We start from the raw sequence: 26,253 nt of genomic DNA on the forward strand, positions 1-26,253 counted from the left end.
ATCTCATGTTAGTCGTACTTAAAATATTTAATAAATAAATTTTAAAAAACATATGTGAATTCCAACTTTAGTCCTTGTAGTTTGTCTAAAGGCTGACTTGTCATTTTTAATGGTTGCTAACCGATAGTTTTAACTCTAGGAATCTTGAGTGTTATAAAATAAAAAAGTTAGGAACAATCAATATAAATAATTTGTTTTAGAGATTAAATCCAAAATTTGAGCATACAAGCATACCACAGTCTAATTTACTGTTTTTGTTATCTACAGTTTTATTCAATGTTGTAGAGTAAATTGTGTTTTTAGTTCTTATGGTTTGTTGAAACTTTTTATTTTCTTCTATATGGTTTTGAAATTACGGTTTTCATCCCCATGGTTTATAATTCAATTTTTTTTAAAGTTTTTTTTATTTTTGTCCTTGTGATCTAAAATTCATTTTTATTTTAGCCTTCTTTTTTTTGAAGTATATAATATATATATACGGCAAATGCAACAAATAAACTCACACATTCTCCTCACCTATGGTGAGGTTTGAACCCCTGACTTCCTAAAAGACCAAGGGCTACGATACCGCTAGGCCAAAGGCCCTTTGGTATTTATATTATATTTTAGCCTTTCATGCTTAAAAGTAGTGTTTTTACCTTAGAGACGAAATTAGAAATGAATTATGAATTATGGAAACGAAAATCAAAATTTTAAAACTATAAGGACGAAATCCACAATTTTTAACAAATCACATTAAATATACTCAATGTTTTGTGTATATATGGAAAGAATCCAACCAACATGGTTGTTGGTTACAATTTATAAACCATATATGGTCTTATTTAACAATGGTTATCCCACATAGGGGGAAATCATAATATGTTCGGAATAAAAACCAATTTTTTTTGCCGGATTAACTTGTTAGGAAATTCAATATTGTGGATTTTTAGGCGTAATTTGTATTTTATAATGTGTTAAAGCCTAAAGTCTTATTTCATTTATATTTGATAAGAGATGATGTTGAAGTCTAAAACAAGAATCAATAAGACTGTGTGTTTTTATAAACTGATAAATTGGCAAGAGAAGTGTTCTTGATGCACGGTTAAAACTTAAATACATTTATGGATAGTTCTGTGAATAGTGTATAAAACTTTACCTTGAAGTGATTAATGAGACGAATTACAAGGTGGATCCGAACATCGTTCAAACCAAGATGCCAATATATAAGCCCGTTTAGATTATGGAAGATTGTCCTTATATAAACATCTAAAAAAATATTATTGATTTTAATAAAATATTAGTATTTTGTAGTATATGAAGTGTTTTTCTATTTATACTAAATTGGATGATATAACAGATATTTTATTATTTATTTTCTAACGTATTACTTGATTATTATCTTTATCGTATAAACCTTCTTTATTTATAATATAGGATAAATAGAAATCTCTTATTACATAGAAAACGATGTCGTAATTCCGTGGACGAAATTGAAAGGATGGTGGATGCTTAAATCGTTGTACTTTGTGCAGTAGTAGATGTACAGTCTTCAAGGTCAAAGTAGCTCCTAAAGAATATCCAAAAGTCATTCTAATCAAGCAACATGGAAAGTCAAACTTGACTCTCTCTCTCTTTCTCTATATATATATATATATACATACACACTATCTGTATCTATCTCCCCAAGAGAAAAAGAAAAAGAAAAGAAAAAGAAAAGTAAAGAATCAATCACTGTGTGGCGGGACTCCTCGGATTGAGCGATTCTTCACTGCTCTGAAAAATTCCTCGGATTCTGTGTTGGTTTAATCGCATACTCATTGGTCACTTCTCCCTCTTTCTCTTCGTCTGGTTCTTGCGACAAAATCAGCTGAAATACGCAACAAAATTGATTTGGTGCACTGCTAGGGTTTTCAATTGTGCGTTTCGATCACAACTTAATGTTGTATACTTTGATTAAGATTCATTGCTGATTATTTAGGTTATTATTTTTGTGAAAGTTCCGTATTGAGGTTTACTTGGTTGTTGATTTTGAATACGTACTGTTAGAAAGATCAAGATTCTGATGCCAGGTTTGGACTACGGAGTATTGGTTAATTTGATGGTGGAACGTTTGATTTATTGGTGGTGTATCTGTTTGATTTATTGGTGGATTAGGGTTTTAATTTCATGGTACATTTACGATGAATATTTATTCTAACATCTTTGCGAATTTTTGGAAAGTAAACGATCAGAGATTTTGCCTAATTGTGCATTATTTCGGATTTTCAGCACATTAATTGAGATTTTTTTGGGATCAGATAATCAAGAGGATTGATACTTTGTTTTAAATTTTACTGGTTAGGGCTGATTAGAGTAATTGGCACTTGAGTAAAATCTTAATATGGTTGTCAGTTGCTATAACCTTGATCAGCAAGTTGCCTTAATCATATAAATGTATCTTTTCATTGTGTCAATTTAAGAGAGAAAGCTGGGAAAAGGAAGAAATCTTGGAGTTACTTGATTTTGCATTAATAATATTGAATGATAAGTAGCTAGCGTGTTGTACTTTGTTTCGCCTTACTCTTGATAGTGATAATTTGAGCATTACATACTTCTATATGAAATTTCCACAATTTTTACCCCATATTGGCAAGACATGAAGAACTTCTTTAAGCTAGTGGAAGTGACCAGCAAAAATAGAGCACATTTAATTTTGTGCTGCGAGTGTAAAACATCCTAAGCAAAGCTTTCATGTGTCAAGGGATATTTCATAATTGCTATCCTCCGATGTTGGGAAGGAAGTTTTCGTGCACAATATCTTTGCCAAAGGCAGGGAAAAGTTGCGTACGGAGGCCTCTTTCTCCAACCCTTGAAAAGCTGAGGAACCTTGGTGCACAATGGTAACCCTTTCTTAGAAGGGGATGGTACTTTTGAATTATAAGGACAAAGAGTTTCCTGTGACATGCATTTTGTGTCTTGGCAGGTTGATCTTCACAATATACTCAGCATATGGTGCTACTTTGAATTTCAGTTTGTGTATGGCAGCAAAAGACAGTAGGGCGTGCCATTTAATCATTTTGATGCGTTCTTTGGTATTACTAGCTCGTATGTTCATTTCTTCATTAGTTGCTGGAGAGTTAGATGGGCGTTTGTGTATTGGGATTTCATCATAAAATACAAACAACAAAGGCACCACTCGTAATGGAGCGAGCAGAAACCCGTAATGAGAGTGGGCATGTAATTGATATAACAAGTAACAATGAACCTTCCTCATCTAGCACAACTCAAGATAGACCCGTCAACGGGTCAAACTCACAGCAGAATGAAGACCTGCCTACAACTAGTTTGAGTGATCCTGTTTTCCAGCATGCTTTTTCTACTGTTAATGGAACAAATGCAAGGAGTACACCATTTGCTAGGAGGGGGGATGGCCATGGTCGTCGTAGGAGCCCATTGAATTCTGGCTATTGGATATCTATCGAATTAGTTATAACGGTAAGTCAAATAATAGCAGCCATTATTGTTCTGTCCTTGTCGAGGCATGAGCATCCTCGTGCTCCACTATTTACATGGGTTATTGGTTATGCTTCCGGATGTGTTGCAACTCTCCCTTTGCTCTTTTGGCGATTTCATTATCGCAACCAAGCATCAGACCAAGATCCATCTCAGCCTCATCAAGGTCCTGCTCCAAGCAGCCTTTCTGCTATAGCCACCTCTTTCACTTCATCTTCAAATGCAAGGACGTCGGTAGGAGACACTCACAACACCACCGGTACGACAATACCTGTAACGGTCTTGCTGAGAGCAAGGTATGTAGTATTTGGCAAAATGTTCATATTATAACATATGTTTTCTGTTTCCTTTGTCAGTTTTTGTTTGGTTAGTTCATTCTTAGCTGTGCTTAGGGTTGAGTAATCCAGAACACTCAAATTATTAATTACTAATAATTTATAGACTAATTACTCGGTCCACTTTGTTTACCTCTTCCCCTTAATACAAGAGGTAGCTTATTCATTAGTTAAAATTGAGTTGTGATATGCTCACATACATAAATTGTACGCTGCTGACTGTGTTCATTAATTAAAACCCAATGCATCAGTCTGCATTTCTCCTTCGTATGTCTTTTGGTCTTTTGTGTGGTTTTGCTGGATAATATTTATTAACTTATGAATATCAACTAGAGGATACTATCTGAACCGATATTGTTTATATATATCGAATAGAATAATAGCTTCCTAATTGTGGTTAAAAAATACTTCCTTGCTAGATGTGCTCATTAATGCGGAGAACACACAAACAGCTGTAGCCTTACTTAAATAAAGTGAAGTATTAAATCATCATTTGCACTTTATACGAAAAGGATATGTTGTACAGCAGAGTGTGACACTTTGGTCTTTGGTATCTTGTCTCTTTGATACATTTGAGTTTCTTGATATGGGTTTGAGAAGCATGTTCAAAGATGATTAAAACACAGAACCTGATCCACATAACTGGATGTATATATTTATATTTATCAAGAGAAGAAATTTTATATGTTTTGACGTGAAATGTCAGATTGGTCTCTCCAAGAGTAAGACAGTTTGGAACAAATGAGAGGCATAAGTTGCTTAAAATTAAAGAACATCAAGAGGAACAGTAATCCTCAAGTGATTTGAAATAGATCATGACTCTTTGAGTTGTCCCTGGTTCACCCCACAATAGATCTCATAGTTCTCTTCCATTTGTATTTAAGAAATTATGCTCAAGGATGGCTTAAGATGGAAATCGATTAACTATGCTAATAGTTGTGTCTAAAATGCTAATGTAGGCAACTCTTTAGGTTAAAGGATTAAGCAAGAAATAAGTTGGCAATTGCTTTACAGGAAGAGATGAGTTGGAAATGGAAAGGTTCCATGGACTCTTTTTGAAGTTTTTGCTAAAGTGGTAATGATTGTGACACTTTGAGATTGTTTGAGTTGATTGTTTTGAGTGCAGTCCCTTATGGCTTACTTAGTACCCACAAAGGTGTAGCTGTCATTAAGGCTGCACAAACTGACAAGTAAAAATGTAAGTCTACAACACTAGCTAGCGCAAGGCAAGATGTGTGTCTTATATATCTGTATATATGAAATTATCTTTTAAGGTATCAGTAACATGAAAAATAACAACACATACTTGAATACTCACCAAAGTTCATTCAAGTATCATCAATTAAAAATTGAACAATAATATTAACATCAATTAACCATTAACATCAGTTAACAACCGATAGTTAACAATAATAGCATAAATTACAGACATTAATAACATTTTAACCATTAACATTTATTTAACCTAAAACTCACAATAGAATCATCATAGATAATAAATGAGGCGTGAAGACACAAAGAGGCAGAATACAGATTTAGATAGTAAGACTCTAATGTGAATGTTCAATATAATTTTGCTTTATGCGTAATATTTTAATCGAAAAGATGCTTAATGGGCTTAAATTTCATTCGAATTAAAGGGCATTGTGAAAAAAATATTTTTGGTTTCATTAAAATAGTCCAAAGAGTCGGGTTTGTGCTTTGAATGAATCCTTGTCGTATATGTGCCTTAGAGAGGCTGAGCCGCATGCCTCCATGAAGCCAATGGGCCTCAACCAAGGCAACATGCCGAAGTTGTGCCGCAATTGTCATTCTGCTTGGCTACATCTTGCGATGGATAGGACAGACCTATTTAAAGGTGTGTTTGTAGAAGATGTTGGAATCTGTCATGTGAAGCTGCAATGTCTAAGATGACAAATGATGAGAGCAGAGGATGAGCATTCCGTCTCCGTCTATCCCTCCTACAGTATTTAAATTTACATTTATAAAGTGACTCCAAGGAGATATGGGGATTGGTTCACAGTTGAGACCTCACACTTGGTGTGAAGCCTATCTGATAATTGGCCCCCTCCTTGGGGTTCCCTTCTGGTAAGAGAATTTGGAAAGTTGGAGATTTCTGTAAATGCAAAAAATAAACAAGGTGTGTAAGTTGGGGTAATGTAAGTTGGCGTAGACCATCTGTGAAGTTGACATATGCATATCCCATACATCCTAGACATCAAAGAGATATAGCAAAATGACCTTATTGTTTCAATTAGATTTGATGATTGGGCATGGTTGCAGTCTTGCAGATAGATATCTTTTAAGGTTATGTGGATACGCAGCTCAGTTGCAGGTACATCCATGAAAAAAGGATGGGTAAAGAACCATATCTAGCAGACTAGCACTGTAATAGGCTAACAAAATTTGCGACTAGTTATTTCACTAGTCACCACACCTGTCTGACTTCAGATCTTCTGCACTTGAGCGTTCTTTTATTATAAAGAAACTAAAAAGGAATATCAAGAATAAGAATGAAGATACTTAAATAGTTCTTGCTATATGGCAAAGACAAAATTCATTGTTTGGTTGAGCACATCTGGTCAACCACCGATTCGTTTCACGTACGCCCGGAGGAGGAGGCACTAAAGTCACCTCAAGTAAGTCATATACTATATTAAATAAAATAAAGAGATTAGTGGAGGGGTAGTTTGGTATCTTATGAAGAGATTAGTGGAGGGGTTGTTTGGTATTTTGCATGGGAGGAGGTTTATTAAATAGGGTTAGGGTGTCGTAATGGGGTATTGTTTTTGTTGAATTGGCTTTGGCCTAGTGGGAGACATTCGGCAGTCTCGAATTGCCGTGAATTCTTTTCTGTTTATTCGTTTGCAATCCTCCTCAGTTTTGGATACCTTCGAATAAAAATCTCAGTGATCTCGGTTTTGATCAACATCATTGTGATAGTAGTGATTGTCATTGTTAGAAGCCTCGTTGACATCTTGTAGACCACAACTGACACCATCAAGATTTTGTAATGATCACAATGACCATATATTCTTTAACTTGAAAAAAATTCCAAAAACTAACAGTGGTCTTAAATTGGTAAGTGCTGCAACGTCTTTTGGATTCAGTAAATCGTATGATTTGTCTTCAAAATATATCGTACTACGTGGAGCGTGATTAGCAACAAATCGTCAAGTTGGAAAAAAGTACAAAAAGGCCTTTTTCAATTGAATACAGAATCTGAATTAGGCATACTAAGTGCAGTATACGAGTATGTTATTACTAAAAGATGTGCATGCCTAATAGAAAAGATTTGATTTCTGTTGCAGACTCAAAGTACTTGTTGAATACTTCAAAATGGGATTAGATTGCTTCTTTGCAGTCTGGTTTGTGGTTGGGAATGTGTGGATTTTTGGAGGCCATTCTTCTGCTTCTGATGCTCCAAACTTGTACAGGTACCAATCTTTTCATGTTATCCCGCGTCCTTATCAATCCTTATTTTGATTGCACGGCCATGTTATGGAAATTTTTGTTTTTGACAGGTTATGTTTAGTGTTTCTTACGTTTAGCTGTATTGGTTATGCAATGCCGTTCATCTTGTGTGCCACAATCTGCTGCTGCCTCCCTTGTATAATTTCTGTCCTGGGCTTTCGGGAGGATCCATCACAGAATAGAGGAGCCACTACAGAGTCGATTAATTCTCTGCCAACCTACAAATTTACGATTAAGAAGCATAAGCATGGACATAATAAAGAAACCCAATCCGCTGCTAGTGAAGGTGGGGTTGTGGCTGCAGGAACAGAAAGTGAACGTGTCCTATCTGGAGAAGATGCAGTAAGTTTTTCCTTCTCTTAATTATTTCTGGCTTTTTTCTAGCATTTGTGCTTTTATCTAAACATTTAGTTTTGCAACCGTGCTATCTTCAAATCTTTGTGTCTTATAGTTGCATCATCCTGGTCATAGATTCAGGTAACAAAGATGGAAATTCAGTTTCAAACTTTCATGTCTTCTTTTCCAAAGTTGGAAATGCTGTCTTAAAAGTCGAGTATACGGGGGTGCGTTTATGAATGGGTGCATATGCATCTCTGAACTAAATAGCCAAAAGAAAAAGTTATTTAAAGATTCATTCACTAATATGCAAGGTCATATGCATTAAAACCCAAGTTTTGTCGTAGTTTTACTTCGCCTACAGCGTCTGTATTAGCCCAAACCATCTGGAAAGATGACAAGTCCCCCTTTCTTTTTATGTTAGTCATAGAACTTGCATTTATGTTCATGTGAGCCTTTGTTTCTAACTTTGAAAACTGTAACTTCAAAAACTGTGAATTCTTATATTTCATTTTTTAGCAAAAGAAATGCCAAAATTTCCACTTGTTATACCCGTTCTTGCATCCCTGTGGATTTATAGTCCAAAATTTTAGGATACTGTCAATACCAACAGAGTGCACACCCTGGGGTGATTTTGGACTTTGGTTTGTATCATGTTTTCAAGAAAGCAAAATTCAGAATCTTTACTGAATCTATAGCTATTTCCCATCGTGATCTTATAACGCGTATTTACTCCACAGGTGTGCTGCATTTGTTTGGCAAAGTATGCAAACAACGATGAACTAAGGGAGTTACCGTGTTCTCACTTCTTTCATAAGGATTGCGTGGACAAATGGTTGAAGATTAATGCTTCGTGTCCCCTCTGTAAGAATGAAGTCGGGGAGAGCGTTTTAACTGAACCGCAATCATAGAAGTAAGCAAGCAAGGCAGGGGTTTTCTATTACACATTATGGGTGTTAATATGCATATGCTGCTTCTTTTAGAATGTGTGTGTGTGTGTTTGTTTCATAATGAAGTGTTAAGTTTTGCATTTCAAATCATTCTTTACTCAACCACTCCAAACCATACCAAAAGGTTTTTATGACATTATTTTTCAAAGAGTAAATTATGCTTTTTGGCCATGTGGTTTGTTAAAACTTGCGATTTTCCCATATGGTTTGAAATTCATTGCTATTTTCGTCTATGAGCCTAGCATAATAATCGAATTATAAGGACAAAAATAGCAATGAATTGCAAATTATAGGGATGAAACTTGTAATTTCTAAGACACATGGATGAAAATTGTAAGCTTTAAAAAATTATAGGGACGAAAAATATAATTTACTTTTTTTTTTTCAAATTACAAAATACACATACTCCACAAACCTCCTCCAATGAGATTGGACAAAACTCAAGGGGGATTTTTGTTTCGGATTCAATGGGGAATACTTAATTCAGCTCAGCCATGTATCAGTGGTTGTTTACGACTTAATTGATACATAGTGTCTTAATTCGGTTAGCTCCTCCCAATGTGCGTTTCATGTTTAGACTCAAAGCATTTTCTAAGGTTGCCTAAAAAACGTATTTTTTACATGTTTTTATTGATTTGTAGTGCAAATAGATTACTTTATTGGATGTTTGATCTTTTGCATTCATCGAGAAAATCATGTATTATTGATAAAAACCACAATTTGATATTTTTTTTCATATGTATGTTATTGTTCATCACAGAATTTTGAATACTTGATCACCGTCTATTTCTTATGGTACTTTTCAGGAGGTCATTATGAATGGTTAGTCATGTTTTTCGAACTTAAGAATGTCACCAACAATTCGTTATAGTACCCGATATTCGAGTGAGTCCCGATTACGAATTCATCCCTCCCTCCATATCACAAACTATAATAATTTGATTTGTTAATGTCTCTGATAACTAAAAACCAAAATTCTGAAGCATCCTTCACATTACAAATTGAGGCATGCCACAACATTATATGTATTATATTATAAATCATTTAACAAAAAAATTTAAAAGTCTTTTTTATGTATGAAGTACTGTTTATTAATGCAGATTACTTAAAATTCAAAACTATAAATAAACTGTGTGTAAATACAACTTATTAAAGCTTCATATTTGAATTCGTATAACTGACTGCAGATAAACATATAATTAAATACAAGATAAACATTTCATTTTAGATATAAAAAATCTAAAATATAATTAGGATAATCATTGACTTCTAACATAATACTTAATTATTATCTTTATAAAAAATTTATATTATTAAATNATTATGAAAAATGACAACTTTTTAATTTGTCATAGGAAACAAACGTCTTCTTACACGTTGCAAAATTTCATCATGAAAAAGTAATTAAATCTAAATTAAATTATATTAAAAAAAATTAGATTAAAGAAATTACACAAAAGAGTAAGATCTTTTAAATAGTTAATTGATACTAATTCGATATATTTATTTTCAAAATCTTATGATATCTTGAGATTTATATTTTATTCAAACATAAAAACATTATCGTTTTATCAAAATCATATAAAACCATGTTATAATATCAACAAAGACAAAAAATAAAACGAAACATTAAAATCAAGATGTATCATACCTGCATTGTATGATAAAAACCTATGTAATATCATGTCAGATGGACCAAGCTTTTAAAAAATCTATTATTTAATGGTTTTTTAATTAAACAATCTCTGATTTATGATTAAATTAAAAATAAAGTTCATATTATATGTTATAGTTAATAAATATATTTTTATATTTAAATGATAATTTTAATTTTAATTTTAATTACAAATTATTAAAATGTAAATTATCATATTAATTACAGTATTTTGATATTTAGTTACTAAAATTGTAAAAATCAAATTGTTTTAAGTTTTATTTTTGAGTAAACTGTAAATCTGGTCCATGTGGTTTGTCGAAAATAGTGCTTTTCATAAGCAGTTTTAAAATTACAATTTAGCTATCGTGGTTTGTAAAATGTCCGGATTTGGGTCTTATTTTTAATGACCGTTAAAAAATTCCATTAAATGAAAAACATTTTTGTCACTTCATCAATATATTTGTCTTTTACCCAATCAAAATCGATTTTATACTTTTGATTCATGTGGTTTTTGATTGGGTAAAAGACAAATAATCAATAAAAGGATAAAAAAAATTAACGACCTAAAGAGAAAAGGGTCATATCCATACATTTTTTCAAACCACGATACCATCTTGTAATTTTCAAACTACGAAGACGAAAAGTGTTATTTTTGACAAATCATGTAGACTGCTTTATTTCGTATAAATTATAGACAAAGCCATTTTAATAATTTTTAAATTGAAGTAAAAAATTGTCTTTATGCTTTTATTGAATCGTAAAATATATTAAAATTTGTCAAATAATTACTGATATAACAATGAAAATTATATTTCAAAAATATGTCTACACAGATATCATTAGGGTTTGTGATCTATGAAAATAAAACATCTGACGACTCTTCTGGTCCCAAACAAATTTATTAGGCTTGGAGAAGCCGTGAGCTACCTTAGAGATGGCCATGGGACGAGCTCAAATTGGTTCTGGTCCCAAACACAATTCCCGTAATCGGTCCTGGTCCCAACCAAAAACCCGAGGCCCTGTTAAGGTACTTTGTAACCAGTTATGGAGACTGGTCTCGGTCCCGGGCCGGGCCCAAATAGATCCTATGCATTTTTTTAAATCGATTTTTTACATTTTTTGAAGTTTTTTAATGAATACAAAAGTATTATTCCAATACATTTGAAAATATATAACCGGGTCAATTAAATACATTAAAAATACGTTTTTTTGCGAGAATAAGAGTCAAAATCATGAATTATAACAAGAATTGTAAACATTTGTGAGTTGGTATCTTTATCATGAATTATAACAAGAATTGTGAACATCTGTGAGTTGGTATCTTTTCCTATACACCATATATGACTTATCTATACTATGTTATAAAACATTTGACAAAAACTCTAAAAAACATTTTTTTATGCATAAAGTACTGTTTATTAATGCATATTACTTAAAATTCATGATTACAAGTAAATTGTGCATAAATACAACTTATTAAAGCTTTATGTTTGAATTCATGTAATTAACTGCGGATAAACATAATCAAATAGAAGATAAACATCTCATTTTAAAATATAAAAAATCTAAAATATAATTAGGATAATTATTGAGTTCTAATAGAATACTTAATTATTATCTTTATAAAAAAATATTATTAAACCTAAATTAAGTTAATTCGTTACGTTAAATTAAATAATAATAAAAAATTTGAATTAAAAAAATAAACAAACAAGAAATTTTAATTAGATAAATTGATACTGATATTGATATATTTTTTTGCAAATTTTATATGATATTTTCAAATTTATATTTTATTCAAAAATAAAAACATTATCGTTTTCTCAAAATCACATAAAATTGTATTATATCGACATGAATAAAAAATAAAACGAAACATTGAAATGAAAATGTGTCTCGATGCATTGCACGGGTACCCTTCTAGTATATAATAAATAGAGGGTAAATGCGACATAAAAATATCAAAATGGGAAAAATGGTCATATGGCCGTTGGGTATTGGCCATAAAACAATAATATTTTTTGAAAAATCGGGCCTCATGTGTTTGACGAAAAATGTAACCAGTCTCGGATCGGTGGTCCCAAACGGTCCTGGCCAAGCCGAGCCCATTTGACCGACTCTAGGGTACCTGGTTAATTAAAAAAACACAAAAATATTATATTTAAAAGAAATTACAATAAATCATCACTAAATTAGCTACCAATATTAAAAATCAAATATATATTTCTTAAATTAATTATAAAGATATAAATCTATTTAACAAATAAAAGTTCACTCGGAGTCGGATCAGGGGTGGATGGTGTCATCCCTGAGCGCACTTCAGATATAAATATAACTTTCCGTTTGTACTGTTTTACCAGTCAAAATCAGAAATCCTTGTCCTATTAGAACCGTATCTAGGAATAAAATTTTCATCTCAAAGTTAGGTTCAACCTAAGAAAGAGAAAAGTTGATATTTAATCTATACTATATTATAAAGCATTTGAGAAAAACTCTTAAAAACAATTTTTATAAGTAAAGTACTGTTTATTGATGCATATTACTTAAAATTAAAATTACAAGTTGAATGTGCATGAATACGTCTTATTAAAGCTCCATGTTTATAAGAAATCTAAAATATAATTAAGATAATCATTGAGTTCTAACAGAATACTTAATTATTTTCTTAAAAGAAGTATTTTATTAAATAAAAAATAAATTAGTTCGCCATTAAACTTCAATTAAATAGTTAAGTTGATAATAATATCGATTATTTTTTTCAAAATTTTATAATATCTTCAAATTTATATTTCATTCAAAAATAATTTTTTTTTTCAAAACTACATAAAATCGATAGAGCCAAAATATATGAAACATTAAAATCAATATATTTTCAAAAGAAATAAATAAATATTTTAAATCTGCCTTAAATTATTATTTAAATTAAAGGTATAAAACATGGTGATACTTTTACAAGAGTTTGTTAAGCCGAACCTCCACCTGGGCTGAGCTTACATTACACACTGCTCCGACGATCATGGCCGCTTTCACTAGACTACACGATTAATAACAGCCAAATTTAAGGGATAGAAAGAGATCGCCGAGGAGAGTAACCGGATCTATGATTCTTTTACGCCTGTTTCATCCACGGATCAGCAAAACCGGGTATGTATTTGTATCTATCCAATTATTACTTTTTCAATACAAAAGGTTCCCAATATAGGCGAACAGGGTGTAAAAATTATGCTGCTTGTTAAAACTAGGGGATTTTTCTTTTCTGATTTCTGAATGTCGGTATGATATTAAGATTTTTGTAGTAGTTGCAATTTAAAGAATTTGGAGGCATTGGTTTTGAGTAATGATCGAGTTTTTAGGGTTTTCTGTTGTTCTGTTCCTTTTTTTGAAAAGCTGACAACGATAGAGTATTGATATAATAAGGCGTTGTTTGGTTGGTTGTCCATTAAGTACTGTATGGATATAGTTGTCTGTGTGAATTAATATGTGTGTATATATTGGGAAGGTTTTTGGTTGGGAGGTTTTTTCATAGATTGAAGGAGCGTACTTTTCAATTGGGAGGGGATGGTTTGGAAAAACACTTTGCTTTCTGCATAAAGCTCCCCCTAGAAGCCTATTGAATAAGCCACTTTCTCTGTCAATAAGCCACTCATGTATAGCTGACCGAATAAGCTGCAAGTCTCATTAAGCTCATTAAGCTGCGAAGTTGGTTATAGACTGGCCAGGGTCTTAGCATAAGAGGCAATGTAATGTTCTGGAGACTTGAGATTGGTTGACTCATTTAACTTCTCCAGTTATGTATTTGTTCATGAAAGTTTAACTTTTGATGCATTTTGTGGTGGGCAGTTAAAGAATTTTATATGGAAAGATGAGTTCTTTCTCGATTACAAGGAAGAAGACGCCTTTTCAAAAGCATAGGGAAGAGGAAGAGGCAAAGAAGAAGGTAATACTTTTGTGGAGTTCTGTTACTTTCACATATACATACTTTTATCTTCATAAGATCATTGATGTTGGATTTGTTAAATTTTTATTTATATAGAGGGCAGAGGATGAAACAGCTCGTTTATATGCTGAGTTTGTGGAGTCTTTTCAAGGGGATAATGCACCTGGGTCAAAGGCTTTTGTTCGAGGAGGAACAATTAACCCGGGTGAAAAAGTGAAGGCTGATATTGAAGGTCAGTTAACACTAGAGGACCTTGATTAACTTGCTTCAAAATTCAGTTATTAAACATGTTGTTTGTTTAGTAGCATATGTATGGATAAATGAATGATTTATTTTACATGGACGCATTAATAAGCATATGGGCCTTCTTATTCATTCACGGATCGCAGGTGGAAATTCCAAAGATGTGGTATCTGGTTCAAAGAAGGGGAGTAGGTAAACAAATGCTTTTGATTAACCATGTTACAATGCTGATATCCTAAAGCATTCCAAGTGCAGTTCTTTCGTGGTGATGATATCATGAGAATCTACCTTTCTTGTTTAGTTTTGTAACTTTTAGAAACTAGGACACTTGTTATGTGTAGCTCTTGTTTTTTTTATGTAATTTCATGCTTCTTTTTTAGCATTATCTTCGAAGGAGCAAAGAAAGTTTCAAAAACCTTGATGAGATACCTAGAACTTTATAATGTTTTAACGCAATTTATGTGCAAATGGTATTCAGGTTTGCTTGTTTTTTAGGAACTTGGTGGCCTTAAATATTTGTATAAACATGCTCAATTGATGATTTTTGGAAACTATTAGCAGATAGAATCGATAATAGAAGCAGGGGTTCATATGCTTATGCGTGTGCTCCACAATCCAGTGAATGTACTCCATATTGCTAGTTTGTCTTTAGCAAGACACACTGAATTAAATGTATACATTTTCATTAAGTGCATTCAGATGATATATGGTACAACCAAAACCAAAACAACGAAACCCAGTCAATCCTACATGGAGTAGGGTCTCTGTCCCAAGGGGTAAAGATGTGGTACAACCACTTTGAGAAATTCAAATGATCATTTCTGTTGCTCAGATGTTGTATTGGTCTTGCTGGAAGACCCTCGAAGATTCACCACTGCTTTCCTAACCTTTGTAACCCACAACATGCAATTGTTGTACGAGTTTGACTTTGCTGAAGATTTTTCAAACATTTCCCTACCAATGACCACATCTAGCGCTTTCAAAGGCTTCAGTACCCTAGTTGATGTCTTTTCCATGCAATCACTATTGTTTTATATGGCATCTTTTGTGATCTTGAATGGCCACTGTATACTGTTTGAAACTCAATGGTGACTTGTAATTTCTGTTAAGTATATAATATTTATATACGGTAAATGAAACTCACATGCACTTCCTGCCTTTGGTGAGGTCGGAACCTTGACCTCTAGGAAGGTTGGGTTAACGGATACCTGCTAGGCCAAAGGCCCTTTGATACCTTCTTGTAGTCTTTCAGCCCTATATATGAGTTGCCAAAGAGCCTTCTAATCTTTGGTCCAAGTCATGGAGGCTGTCTGTGCATTGCCTAATGTTCGATAGTTTGTTGGAGCTTATGACTCCAGTCTGGACTTTCACTTGTTTCAAAATGTTAGCGGCTTTTCAATTGGTTTCTAATACATATTTATTGATTCTAGTTCCTACTTTCTGTGAAGAGAATGAATCTTCTTTTTGAAGGATAGGAAAAAGGGTCCGGATCTCCAGTGGGAATGTTTTTAGAAGTTCTGGAAATTTGTTGAAATTTCTAAACATATCAAAAAAGTAGGGATCATTTTGTATGTTTTATTAGTTGAGGGGTTATTTTGCAAATTTGGTGACAATATATGGTCCAATTTGCAATGGTTGAAATGTGATAGTTGTGTGAAGATGTCAAACAATTGAAGGATCTTTTCGCCTTTGTTACAAGTTTTAGGGCGATATTTTCACGAAACAAGGAAGTTCATGATTCTTCTTTTAATTGGTCTAGTTTAATAATTGTGTTCAGCTATTGGTTTCACTGTTCATCTCAATGGTTGAGAATAGTTAGATACTCTTTCCATTAAGTTTTATTTTTGATAGCATACTGTCTCTCTGTTGAGTAATTATGCCATTTGAAACTAGTGCCGGTGATATCTGATAGCATCCAACTTCTGGACAAAGCAACTCTGCTATGGGGGATGGGAGAAAAAAACAAAAGTTAGTTGCATGCATTCACGTAAATCCAGTGTTGCAACTTGGGTATGGCAAACACGAACGTTCCCAGTTCACATATTTGTTCTATTGTTTAATTCGTTCCTTCTGAAATGGTTGCCTTAAAGTCATAATATTGAGATATGCCTTGGTGAATTGAAGTGGATAATGATGGAGAAGAAAGTAAAGTTAATTTGGAAAAGCTAATGAATCTGTGGACTAGAACTGAATGAAATCCTAAACCCAAATATATTTTACGGATTAACAAGTAGTGGTGGTCACTAGACAGTAGACATCATATAATATAGTGTCCCTCCCTAATGGAAACCATGGGGTTTATTGATCAAATATCAATATATAAGGTTAATCGGGGACATCAACATATGATATGATTGCAACTAACAACAATTTCAAGTTGTAAGTCCTAATCGGTAAGAAAACGAGTTTACGATGTATGATGTTAATGACCCTACATAAAAATGTGAGGGGCTGTTTGGTTCAGACTGAGGAATGAAAATCGGAATGAAAATGAAAATGAGAATGACAGAGGATGAAAATGGGAATGAATTTTCGTTCCATCCTAGTTCAACCTGAAATGAAAATTTGGGATTGTGCGGGAATGGACCCATTATATTTATATAAAATCAAACAGTTACTTTATTTTCATTCCTATTGGTTACTGCTTAATAGCCCTAACCAAACACCCTCTGAGATAAAGTTGCGAACACAAAGGTCGAGAGAGAGAAGATGTGCTTTGTTCTTGAAAACATGTCCAATGAGCAAGACCATCCCTTAGAAATTTCTCCTATGCCGTTGATGATTTCTAGAGTTCACTATTGGCTGCTTGCTTCTTATTTTTTCAACAAAAATGAAGGCATGAGTTAGAAATTACTTGTTGTTTGGACATGTGCAAGGACAACTGTACCTGCCATGCTTAGAAGTAGTTGCATCATCCCATAAATGTTGCAAGGGATGCTCGAATATAAGAAGGATCTGCTCCTGTATTTACAGTGAATGATGTAGCTTTTAGGAGGTATACCGTATATTTATAATTGGCTTATTCTCGAAGAGGGTTTTGGGTATCAAGTCTTAAACTTGAGTGATGACAACTAGTTTTTGTTTGAGTTTAAGCTAAAATTTGTTAAAAACCTTAGTGACATAGAGAATAACATTATTTGATGGATGATGTGGGATTGTTCCTAGATTCAACCTTCTAATAGGATTTATCTGTATTATAAAATGAGGCAACTTCAATCTGTTGGTGCTTTCTGAGACCATGATTTGGAAAGATAAATTGATGAATATCTTTAGATGGTCCATGTCATTAGCAATCCCCGGTCTTAGCAGTAAACTACTTGTTCCTGGATATAGTATTGGAACAAATGGACAATCTTGTTATAATCATCCATGTCATAAAGGGTTCATTGTAGAAGTTCTGAGATTCAAAAATAATGTCACTTACAATGATCTCTACAGGTTTAGAACCAAAATTTCAGCTGTCAACGAAAGCTAAAACAATCACCACCTAATATCATCTTCACCTGAAAGTAGACTCAAGTTCAAATGGATCATTTTGTTTCCGATCTCCATGGTGGTCATATGAGATTTATGTTTCTTCTATGTGAGCAAAGAGGAATTTACTTCCAGAGAGCTAAAGTATATGGGGAAGTGGATGAGACCTCTGGCAAAGAGAGCTAGAGTATATGATTGATGGGAGAAACTAATATGGGTTAAATATGTATGTATTTAGAAAGGAACATGATATGTGGTCATTTCTTGGCTTCTTGCATTTGAGGGGATCGAAGTATCGAGATGGGTATGTGACATCTTGGTGGTTGGAAAAAGATGAAACTAGGAGGAAGTCGAAGCATGGGGAACAACCAGGGTGATATGGTTGTTCTAGGTTGGCCAGTGAGGGGAAAGCCGACCATATTATCATTCTGCTGCCAATCGCCTCAAATATGCTTTTTGACCTTCATCTTATGCATGGAGGCGACAAAGTTCCACACATTCATATGTGGCAATCATCTTGAATATTGTACCCATACGGTGCCTTGAGTAGCCTCCATCTTACCTAATGTGACTGCTTCCATGATTATAGAGCCCTATCTCGAGAAAGCTTCATGCTTTGTTTCCATAGGGTACATTTTATGACAATCCAACGCTTTCTTTGGAACTTCACCTTATTCATATGGTGATGAGTTGTCAACTGGCCATGCTCACGAGCCTTTGAGTTCCCTTGTATAGATTTCTCTGGAAGTTTATCATAATATATGGTAACCAAGAACCTGAGGGTATGGTAGCCATTAGCTTTTTCTACTTTATCAAATGTTGGAATGATAAGGGCCATGTATTAGGTGTGATCACAACATGTGTACGTAATAGTTGAAAAACACTCTTATCTGGACCTTAAGTCATGGTTTTTGTTTAGTTACTATATAAATTAGGTAGCACAATCTATTAGGTGTTTGGGTGGCATGCAATGGTATGACATGGGATTTTTGTCTGTGGATGTGTGTTTATGTATAGACACACGCACGCCTATCTCATGTAGATGGTCTAGAATATGTGATTATTTGTTGAAAAATACACATCATGTTTATTTCTACAGGTATGTTCCTTCTTTTATACCTCCTCCAATGGCAACCAAGGGTAAAGAATACGAGAAAAAGGTTAGTGAGCTGATCAAGATTTCTGTTGTCTCTTCTTATTGCTCATTTCTTGTGCTTTATTCTTTATTCTTATAGCTAAATGGTTTGTACTGCCTACAGGAGGAGGAGAGGCCAAAGGAGAAAGAGAAAGGGAAGTCAAGAAATATAGACCATTTTATGGAGGAGTTGAAGCATGAGCAAGAAATGAGGGAAAGACGAAACCAAGAACGCGAACAATGGCGTGATGGACGTCACACTGATACTTCAACTGTAAGGAACATCTGCTATCTGAATGAATATGAATCTGATCAGTTATGTGGACTGTAATGGCTTGCTAGGCCATGTAGGCATGTATATATGCATATTTTACTTGTAAAGCATTAATGTCTGGTCACCAGAGCACATTTGAAGACTTGCTGTATTCCATGTCAGTCACGATATGTTGACATGGCATTTTCTTTTTTGACGTATATACTTTGTGTCGTGAGTTCTTTCTGTACTAGTACCACTATTTTAGGTATCTTCTTCATATGCGTTTTTAAGTGTATTCTTCATAATTCATATCTGCTTGATCTATTATATCATCTAACATGTAAACATTAGTCCAACTACTTCAAGATTCTTTCCATGTATGTACCATACTCTTGTTTTAGGTCGTGCATATCTGCTGTTACTTTGTCTTAACCATGCATTGTGTGAGATGAAATGTTCATATAATTGATTGTTTTTTAGTGTTTGACTGTCATTCTCTTGCATTCTGAGCATATCTTCCTATTTGTTTTGCATGTCTTCCATCAATTCAGCTTCACCAAAAGTAATTGAAGTACCTGAATAATGTCTATACCAAACTCTAGTTTTAAATCATGCTTTTTATTATGTCTCTCATGTCTCAGCCATCTAGTCGGTTTGATGATTTTCCTGATGATTTTGATCCAAGTGGGAAGCCTGGATCCTTTGATGATGGAGATCCTCAGACTACCAATCTATATGTCGGAAATCTTTCACCTCAGGTTAGGCAATGATGCTACTGTGGTGCTTTTGATTCCATGGATTGGTAATCTGACTATTTCTTATCGATGCTAAAACATGCCAGGTAGATGAAAATTTTCTCTTGAGAACATTTGGAAGATTTGGACCCATTGCGAGTGTGAAGATAATGTGGCCTAGGACTGAAGAAGAGCGCAGGCGACAAAGGAATTGTGGCTTTGTGGCATTCATGAATAGAGCAGATGGACAAGCTGCAAAAGACGAAATGCAAGGTTGAACTTTTTTCGATTATGATTATTGTTTTAACTTTAATTCCTGTATTATCTAATCTCTTGCGAGCGAGCGGCTAGTGCCGTTTGAAATCTTTCTAGTGTGGTATGGTAGGGAAATATGATAGGATGGGGGGAAGTTTGGACACACACGCGTGTATATATATGTATACAGATAGATATGTGTGTGTTTGTTAGCAGCTACTGGGTACTGACTTGAAGGTTCATCTAGGTCTTCTTTGAAACTAAATTGAATCATGCGTAATGATTTAACATAACATAAACAATGAAAAATATATTTTCTTGCAGGGGTGATCGTTTACGAATACGAGTTGAAGATTGGGTGGGGTAAATCTGTTTCCCTCCCATCACAAGCACTCTCTGCTCCTCCCCCAGGACATATGGCTATCAGGAGTAAAGAGGTATGTAGCATTTCATATATATACATATAAATATATATGCATATATATATTAGGGTTGGGTTCCGGTGAGAATGGAAGTTGTGGTGAGAAGGGTAAGAAGGGATCTCCACCCTTGGATCAATCCTAATTAGAGATCAACACTAATACGGTGCACCGAGATGCACCGTATCAATTCCTATGATAAGCTCAATTCATGGGGTGGGGGTGAGATTAAAAGTGATCAAGGAGCCAGATCCCTTCTTACGCTTCTCATCTCAACCCTATTCTCACACGATCCTTCTGCTATATATATTATATATATACACCATTAGCACCAGAAGCTGTCTTCACATGCATGAGATTTCTTGAGGCTACTGTTGAATATAATGACTCACACAGATAGATCTTGTGATGTTTGAGCAAGCCCTCATGATTTTGCTTTCAATTAAATTAATTTTGTGATATGCAGGGTGCCACTGTAGTCTTGTCTGGGCCATCTGGTCCTCCAGTTACTTCTGTTCCAAGCCAGAACTCTGAGCTGGTAGGTTAACCTGACAATTTAAGTTCTTCTGATTTCTTGCATATTGATTCTGTATTTCCTTTTCATAAATATTAATTTATTTTATTTAAATGTGGAGTCTAGAAAAGTAGGCATAGGTACTCATGTGATTGTAGCATGGGAGTAGAGGGTTGGAGGTTTTATGATAGCAGATTCTCTCATTGTTTTCCATATCTTTTGTTCATTGGAACACTGAAACATGACATGACATACAACTTGGAATGGTACTGACCACTAGCATCCATCTCTTCCCATCCTTTCCTCATGTTTCTGTATGGTTCTATTATGTTTGAGTATGTTATTTGTTGAACTTTTGATCCTACTATTATCTATTGTGATCTATTGTATTCAGGGTAGTTTACCCAAATCTGAATATCATTCCATTGCATTAGAATTTATGTCTTGTTAAGTGATTGAGAGAAACAGTATATGTAATTCTAGTTCTTCAAGTCAGTGTACCCACCAACTGAATAAGGGAATACCAGTTACGTACTCTGAGAATCCCAAGATAAGGCAGCCCTTTTTACACAAAGTGATACATCATACATTCCTTTCTTTATGGCGACAATGAAGCTTTCAAAATTATAAGTAGAAATAACCAAGGTTACCTATTTGTTCTGCTTTTCAGCACCAATACTTCATAGCAAAAAAAGCTTCTTTGCACATCTTTAAATTTGTTTCTCATCCTAAAAGAATATCTCTTGACAATCCAAAATTGGTGCATAGGTTCTTACTCCAAATGTACCTGATATAACTGTCACTCCACCTGAAGATGATCATCTTCGGCATGTGATTGATACAATGGCTCTTTATGTTCTTGATGGAGGTTGTGCTTTTGAGCAAGCTATAATGGAGAGGGGCCGTGGAAATTCTCTTTTCAGTTTCTTGTTTGAACTTGGCTCAAAGGAGCATACTTACTATGTTTGGAGGCTGTATTCCTTTGCGCAGGTACATACTTATATCTTAAACTGAGTTCATCTTTGCAGTTGGGTTGAACTTCTGTGTGTTTGATATCTCAGATGTGACACGGATGATGTATTTACTTCTTGTGGCACTGGCTGCATGCTTCTGTGCTCATCTAATGTAGTTCGCATTTAAGATATCTCGTCTGCTCTTAATCATACTTAAGAATTCACAACAGAAAGCTATTTGAGCATAAGTACAAACTGTAGCTTATATATCAATGCTATTTGACAAGTGTACTAGGAATTCCACTTAGTAATTTCATTTACCGTAATCTTAATAGAGTATATATATGTGTGAAAAGTAATCTTAAAGTACATACCTTGTGAGTGAGGAGCATAGGACACCCCATAAAGGGTAAGGGAAGCTGCTAAGGGATGGTAGGGTTCATGTCCAACAGTTATTCGAAGTCCACATATTATATGAATGGAAGGATAATATATGATCTTCTGAAAGTGCAGGGTGATACTTTGCAACGGTGGCGAACTGACCCTTTCATCATGATAACTGGTAGTGGGAGGTAATGTCTTACTAACGAATATTCTGATGCTTAGTTCGCCAAGCATGTACATGTAGTTCCACCATCTTTAGTTCAGGTCTTTGCTAAGTACTAAAGTACTAATGATCATATAATTATATGATGAGATTCGGGATCCATAAGTGATATGTGAAATTACTGTTTGATATGCTTGTCAGTCTCTTATGCATCGAGATGAAACTGGCAGCCAGCATTCCTTCCCTTCTGATGTTTGTCTGTTTACATTGCACTGGCCTATGAGCACAAAACTGACTGAGAATAGAAACAGATTATAAAGATATAACATGGGTTATTGACATTTCATATTTTTATGGCATGAGCAGAACATTTTGATAAAAAAATAAGTAGAAAATTACAAACAAAATCCTTCACAAGAGGGATTTTCTCAACTTCCCATAACTCTGGTAAAGTTCTTATCTTTCATAATGCATTTCTGTGATCTGCAAATTATAATTTGTACATATGTTTTCACAGTTCTGATGACGCTCGACTGGTTCTAAAGATTTATTTGGCATAGACTATGGGTTGTAAAACTATGTACTGTTTGTTGTTTAGATGGGTGCCTCCTGCTTTGCCAACATCTAAGAGCCCAGAGCACGAGGAGTCTGGAGCCACATTTGCTGCCGGAAAAAGCAGGGTACTGGTTATCTTTCAACTGTTTTTCCCTAGTGAAACTTATTTTAGTTTAACATGGTGAAGCTGTTTATTATGTTTTAAAAACATAAAACAGCGTGCGGAACCAGAATGGACACTGACTGATGCACAGAGAGATGAATTTGAAGATATGCTTCGTGCTTTGACATTAGAAAGAACTCTAATCAAGGAAGCAATGGGTTTTGCATTAGACAACGCTGATGCTGCTGGAGAGGTATAGTTGATTTTTCTTCACCTACCCATGATGCTTCCCTCAAAATCTAAGTCCTTCGTATTTGTGTGTTGGTCATTCACCTCCATTTACTTACAGATAGTTGAAGTTTTGACCGAGTCATTGACACTTAAAGAAACACCAATACCAACTAAAGTTGCAAGGCTCATGCTTGTCTCGGATGTTCTTCACAACAGTAGTGCTCCTGTAAAGAATGCATCGGCGTATCGCACCAAATTTGAGGCAACTCTGCCAGATATAATGGAAAGCTTTAACGACTTATATCGAGGTATCACAGGAAGAATAACTGCAGAGGCCCTTAAGGTAGCTTTATATATGGCAGAAGCAATTGCCTCCCCGTTGTTTGTTTTGTTTCTAATCAAAATTTGACTCTCATGCTCAGGAACGAGTTCTGAAAGTTCTTCAGGTATGGGCCGACTGGTTTCTTTTCTCGGATGCATATGTCAGCGGGTTACGAGTTACGTTTCTTAGATCAGGGAGCTCTGGTGTTGTTCCTTTCCACTCGATTTGTGGTGATGCACCAGACGTTGAAAAGAAGGGCAACTCTAATGACATAGGCGGTGGTGGAAAGATCAATCCTGATGCAGCATTGGCAATGGGCAAAGGAGCTGCTATGAAAGAACTTTCGAGTCTTCCTCTTGCTGAGCTGGAAAGACGATGCAGACATAATGGATTATCTCTTGTTGGGGGTAGGGAAATGATGGTTGCACGATTGCTTTATCTGGAAGAGGCAGAAAAACAGAGGGGTTATGAGCTTAATGATGATTTGAGGTATGTTCAGAACAATGCAAGTTCTGGTGGGCACCTGAGTATACCAAAAGAGGTCGATGTAGAAATGAAGCCTGTGGGATTGTCAGGATGGACAAACCGTGTCGAGGATGATACTCAATCAGAAGGCAAAGGTTCTTCGTCTTTAGCCTCAATGATTAATATCCCACATCCTGAGCTGAAAGCATTCCCAAATGAAACAAAAGTGGAATCCGTATTGCCAGCCTCAAAGTGGGCGAGAGAGGATGACGAAAGTGACGATGAACAAAAGAGAAGTACTAGAGATCTTGGATTGAGTTATTCATCTTCTGGAAGCGAGAATGGCGGTGGTGGTCTTGGCAACACAAAAGATATGGAGTTTGCAAGCAATGCAGGTATTTCAGCACATTCTGATAGTGGGCTAAATGAAGAGCAGAGGTATTCTCATACTTTCTTGTTAGTTGAATGGATTATTTGTTTTTATGTAAACATAAAGTTTTCTGGAGTCCTTTTGCAACTATAATGCCTGCTGAGCATATGAGCAGGCAAAAGTTGAGGCGTCTTGAGGTTGCATTGATGGAGTATCGTGAATCCCTGGAAGAGCGGGGGATAAAGAACATGGAAGAAATTGAAAGAAAAGTAGCAATCCATCGGAAACGGCTACATACTGAATATGGCTTAATGGACTCTAGTGAAGATGCGTCACACAACAGTGAGTTAAAGCATTCTGTTTAATTTTTTTCCTGGTTGATAGATTAATATGTTATGAGATGATATTTTCTTTGAATTGTTTATCCTTTACATAGCTGTACATAACTCCATTCCAAAGTTGTTTTATTTTCTTCTGGTTTATCGTTTTGTTACATTACTGCAGGAAGATCTTCCATGGAGAGGAGGGAGAGAAGAGATGGGTCCCGTGAATCTTCAAGAAAGCGGCACCGCAGTCATAGTGGCGGGGAAAGCCCACAGCATAAATCATCTAGCAGAGACAGGGAGAGGGAGAGTGATGTTAGAGAGCGGCATCACAGGATTAATAGAAGTTATGATCAAGAAAGTGAAAGGGGAAAGGAACGAGATCGTGATAGGGATAGGGATAGAAGAAGAAGAATGAAATGAGTTGAGAACTCTTAACCTTCCTTAATCAGTACGATTGGATAGCGATCGATATGTGTAGAAAAAATGAACCCTTTTTTGTTTTAACAGAAAGTTGCAGGTTTTCTTTGTGCTGAGAGTCTGATTTCGGAGACAGAAGAGAAAATCTGCAGGATACTAGTAGGACGGGCTGAAGACGAGGCATCGATTCGGTTTTGGGAAACATTTAAGTGCTGATCTTCAGTTCCAGGTAATAAATTAGAGTTTATATACCTTTTCGGATATAAGGGAACAGTTGTATCATGAGAAGAAAGTAGTTTGCAGATCTAATGATCTTTGGGACGGTCTTTATTATCTGTGACATTTGCTAGATTAGCTTCACATGTTATAGGGAACATGAGCTTCAACTTCTGAATATAAAATCTATTTGAGGCCAAGGTGGCATTTGTCAATGTATGTATGTTTGTGCATTCAAAACCTATGTACATATATACATAACATATATGGTATGATGGTAGTGCTTGCATAGTATTTACTTACACATGCATATAAATGTACATACATGCATGCATATACCTATGGAGGTACACAGATGCACAAGAACGCAAAGTCATACATACATACATACATACATAGATACACACATGCACACTCATACTCCTTGAAATATGTATATACTTACGTATAGGTATATTCATCCCTACCAACATACATACATGCACATAACACATATATGTATATACATTACATACATGCATACATGGTATTTACTTACACCTGCATATGCATGTA

General features: G+C 34.8%; 2 protein-coding genes across 3 annotated transcripts; both read left to right on the plus strand.

The window, feature by feature from the left end:
• Nucleotides 1-1,665: 1,665 nt before the first annotated feature.
• Nucleotides 1,666-8,656, plus strand: LOC112527894 (E3 ubiquitin-protein ligase At1g63170-like). 2 transcript variants are annotated; one of them, XM_025138742.1, is made up of 5 exons: nt 1,666-1,898; nt 2,945-3,770; nt 7,121-7,246; nt 7,334-7,625; nt 8,360-8,656. In XM_025138742.1, the coding sequence occupies exons 2-5, from the start codon at nt 3,103-3,105 to the stop codon at nt 8,528-8,530; spliced, it is 1,257 nt and encodes a 418-aa protein (XP_024994510.1). In that variant the 5' UTR covers nt 1,666-1,898; nt 2,945-3,102; the 3' UTR covers nt 8,531-8,656. The 2 variants fall into 2 exon arrangements, with proteins under 2 accessions (XP_024994510.1, XP_024994511.1); XM_025138743.1 differs by lacking the exon at nt 1,666-1,898 and adding an exon at nt 2,127-2,861.
• Nucleotides 8,657-13,210: 4,554 nt separating this feature from the next.
• LOC112527794 (protein RRC1-like) lies at nt 13,211-25,590 on the plus strand. The gene is given in 18 exon segments (XM_025138598.1): nt 13,211-13,370; nt 14,067-14,163; nt 14,260-14,395; nt 14,553-14,598; nt 18,980-19,040; nt 19,140-19,289; nt 19,913-20,029; nt 20,113-20,278; nt 20,585-20,697; nt 21,146-21,217; nt 21,962-22,183; nt 22,660-22,718; nt 23,292-23,373; nt 23,467-23,604; nt 23,701-23,982; nt 23,984-24,807; nt 24,915-25,081; nt 25,244-25,590. Coding segments are annotated over 17 exon segments (2,952 nt in total). The 5' UTR covers nt 13,211-13,370; nt 14,067-14,088; the 3' UTR covers nt 25,486-25,590.
• Nucleotides 25,591-26,253: the final 663 nt, after the last annotated feature.

Source organism: Cynara cardunculus (genome assembly GCF_001531365.2).
Source record: "Cynara cardunculus var. scolymus isolate 2C chromosome LG 15, CcrdV1, whole genome shotgun sequence".
In the NCBI taxonomy this organism is placed as follows: Eukaryota; Viridiplantae; Streptophyta; class Magnoliopsida; order Asterales; family Asteraceae; genus Cynara; species Cynara cardunculus.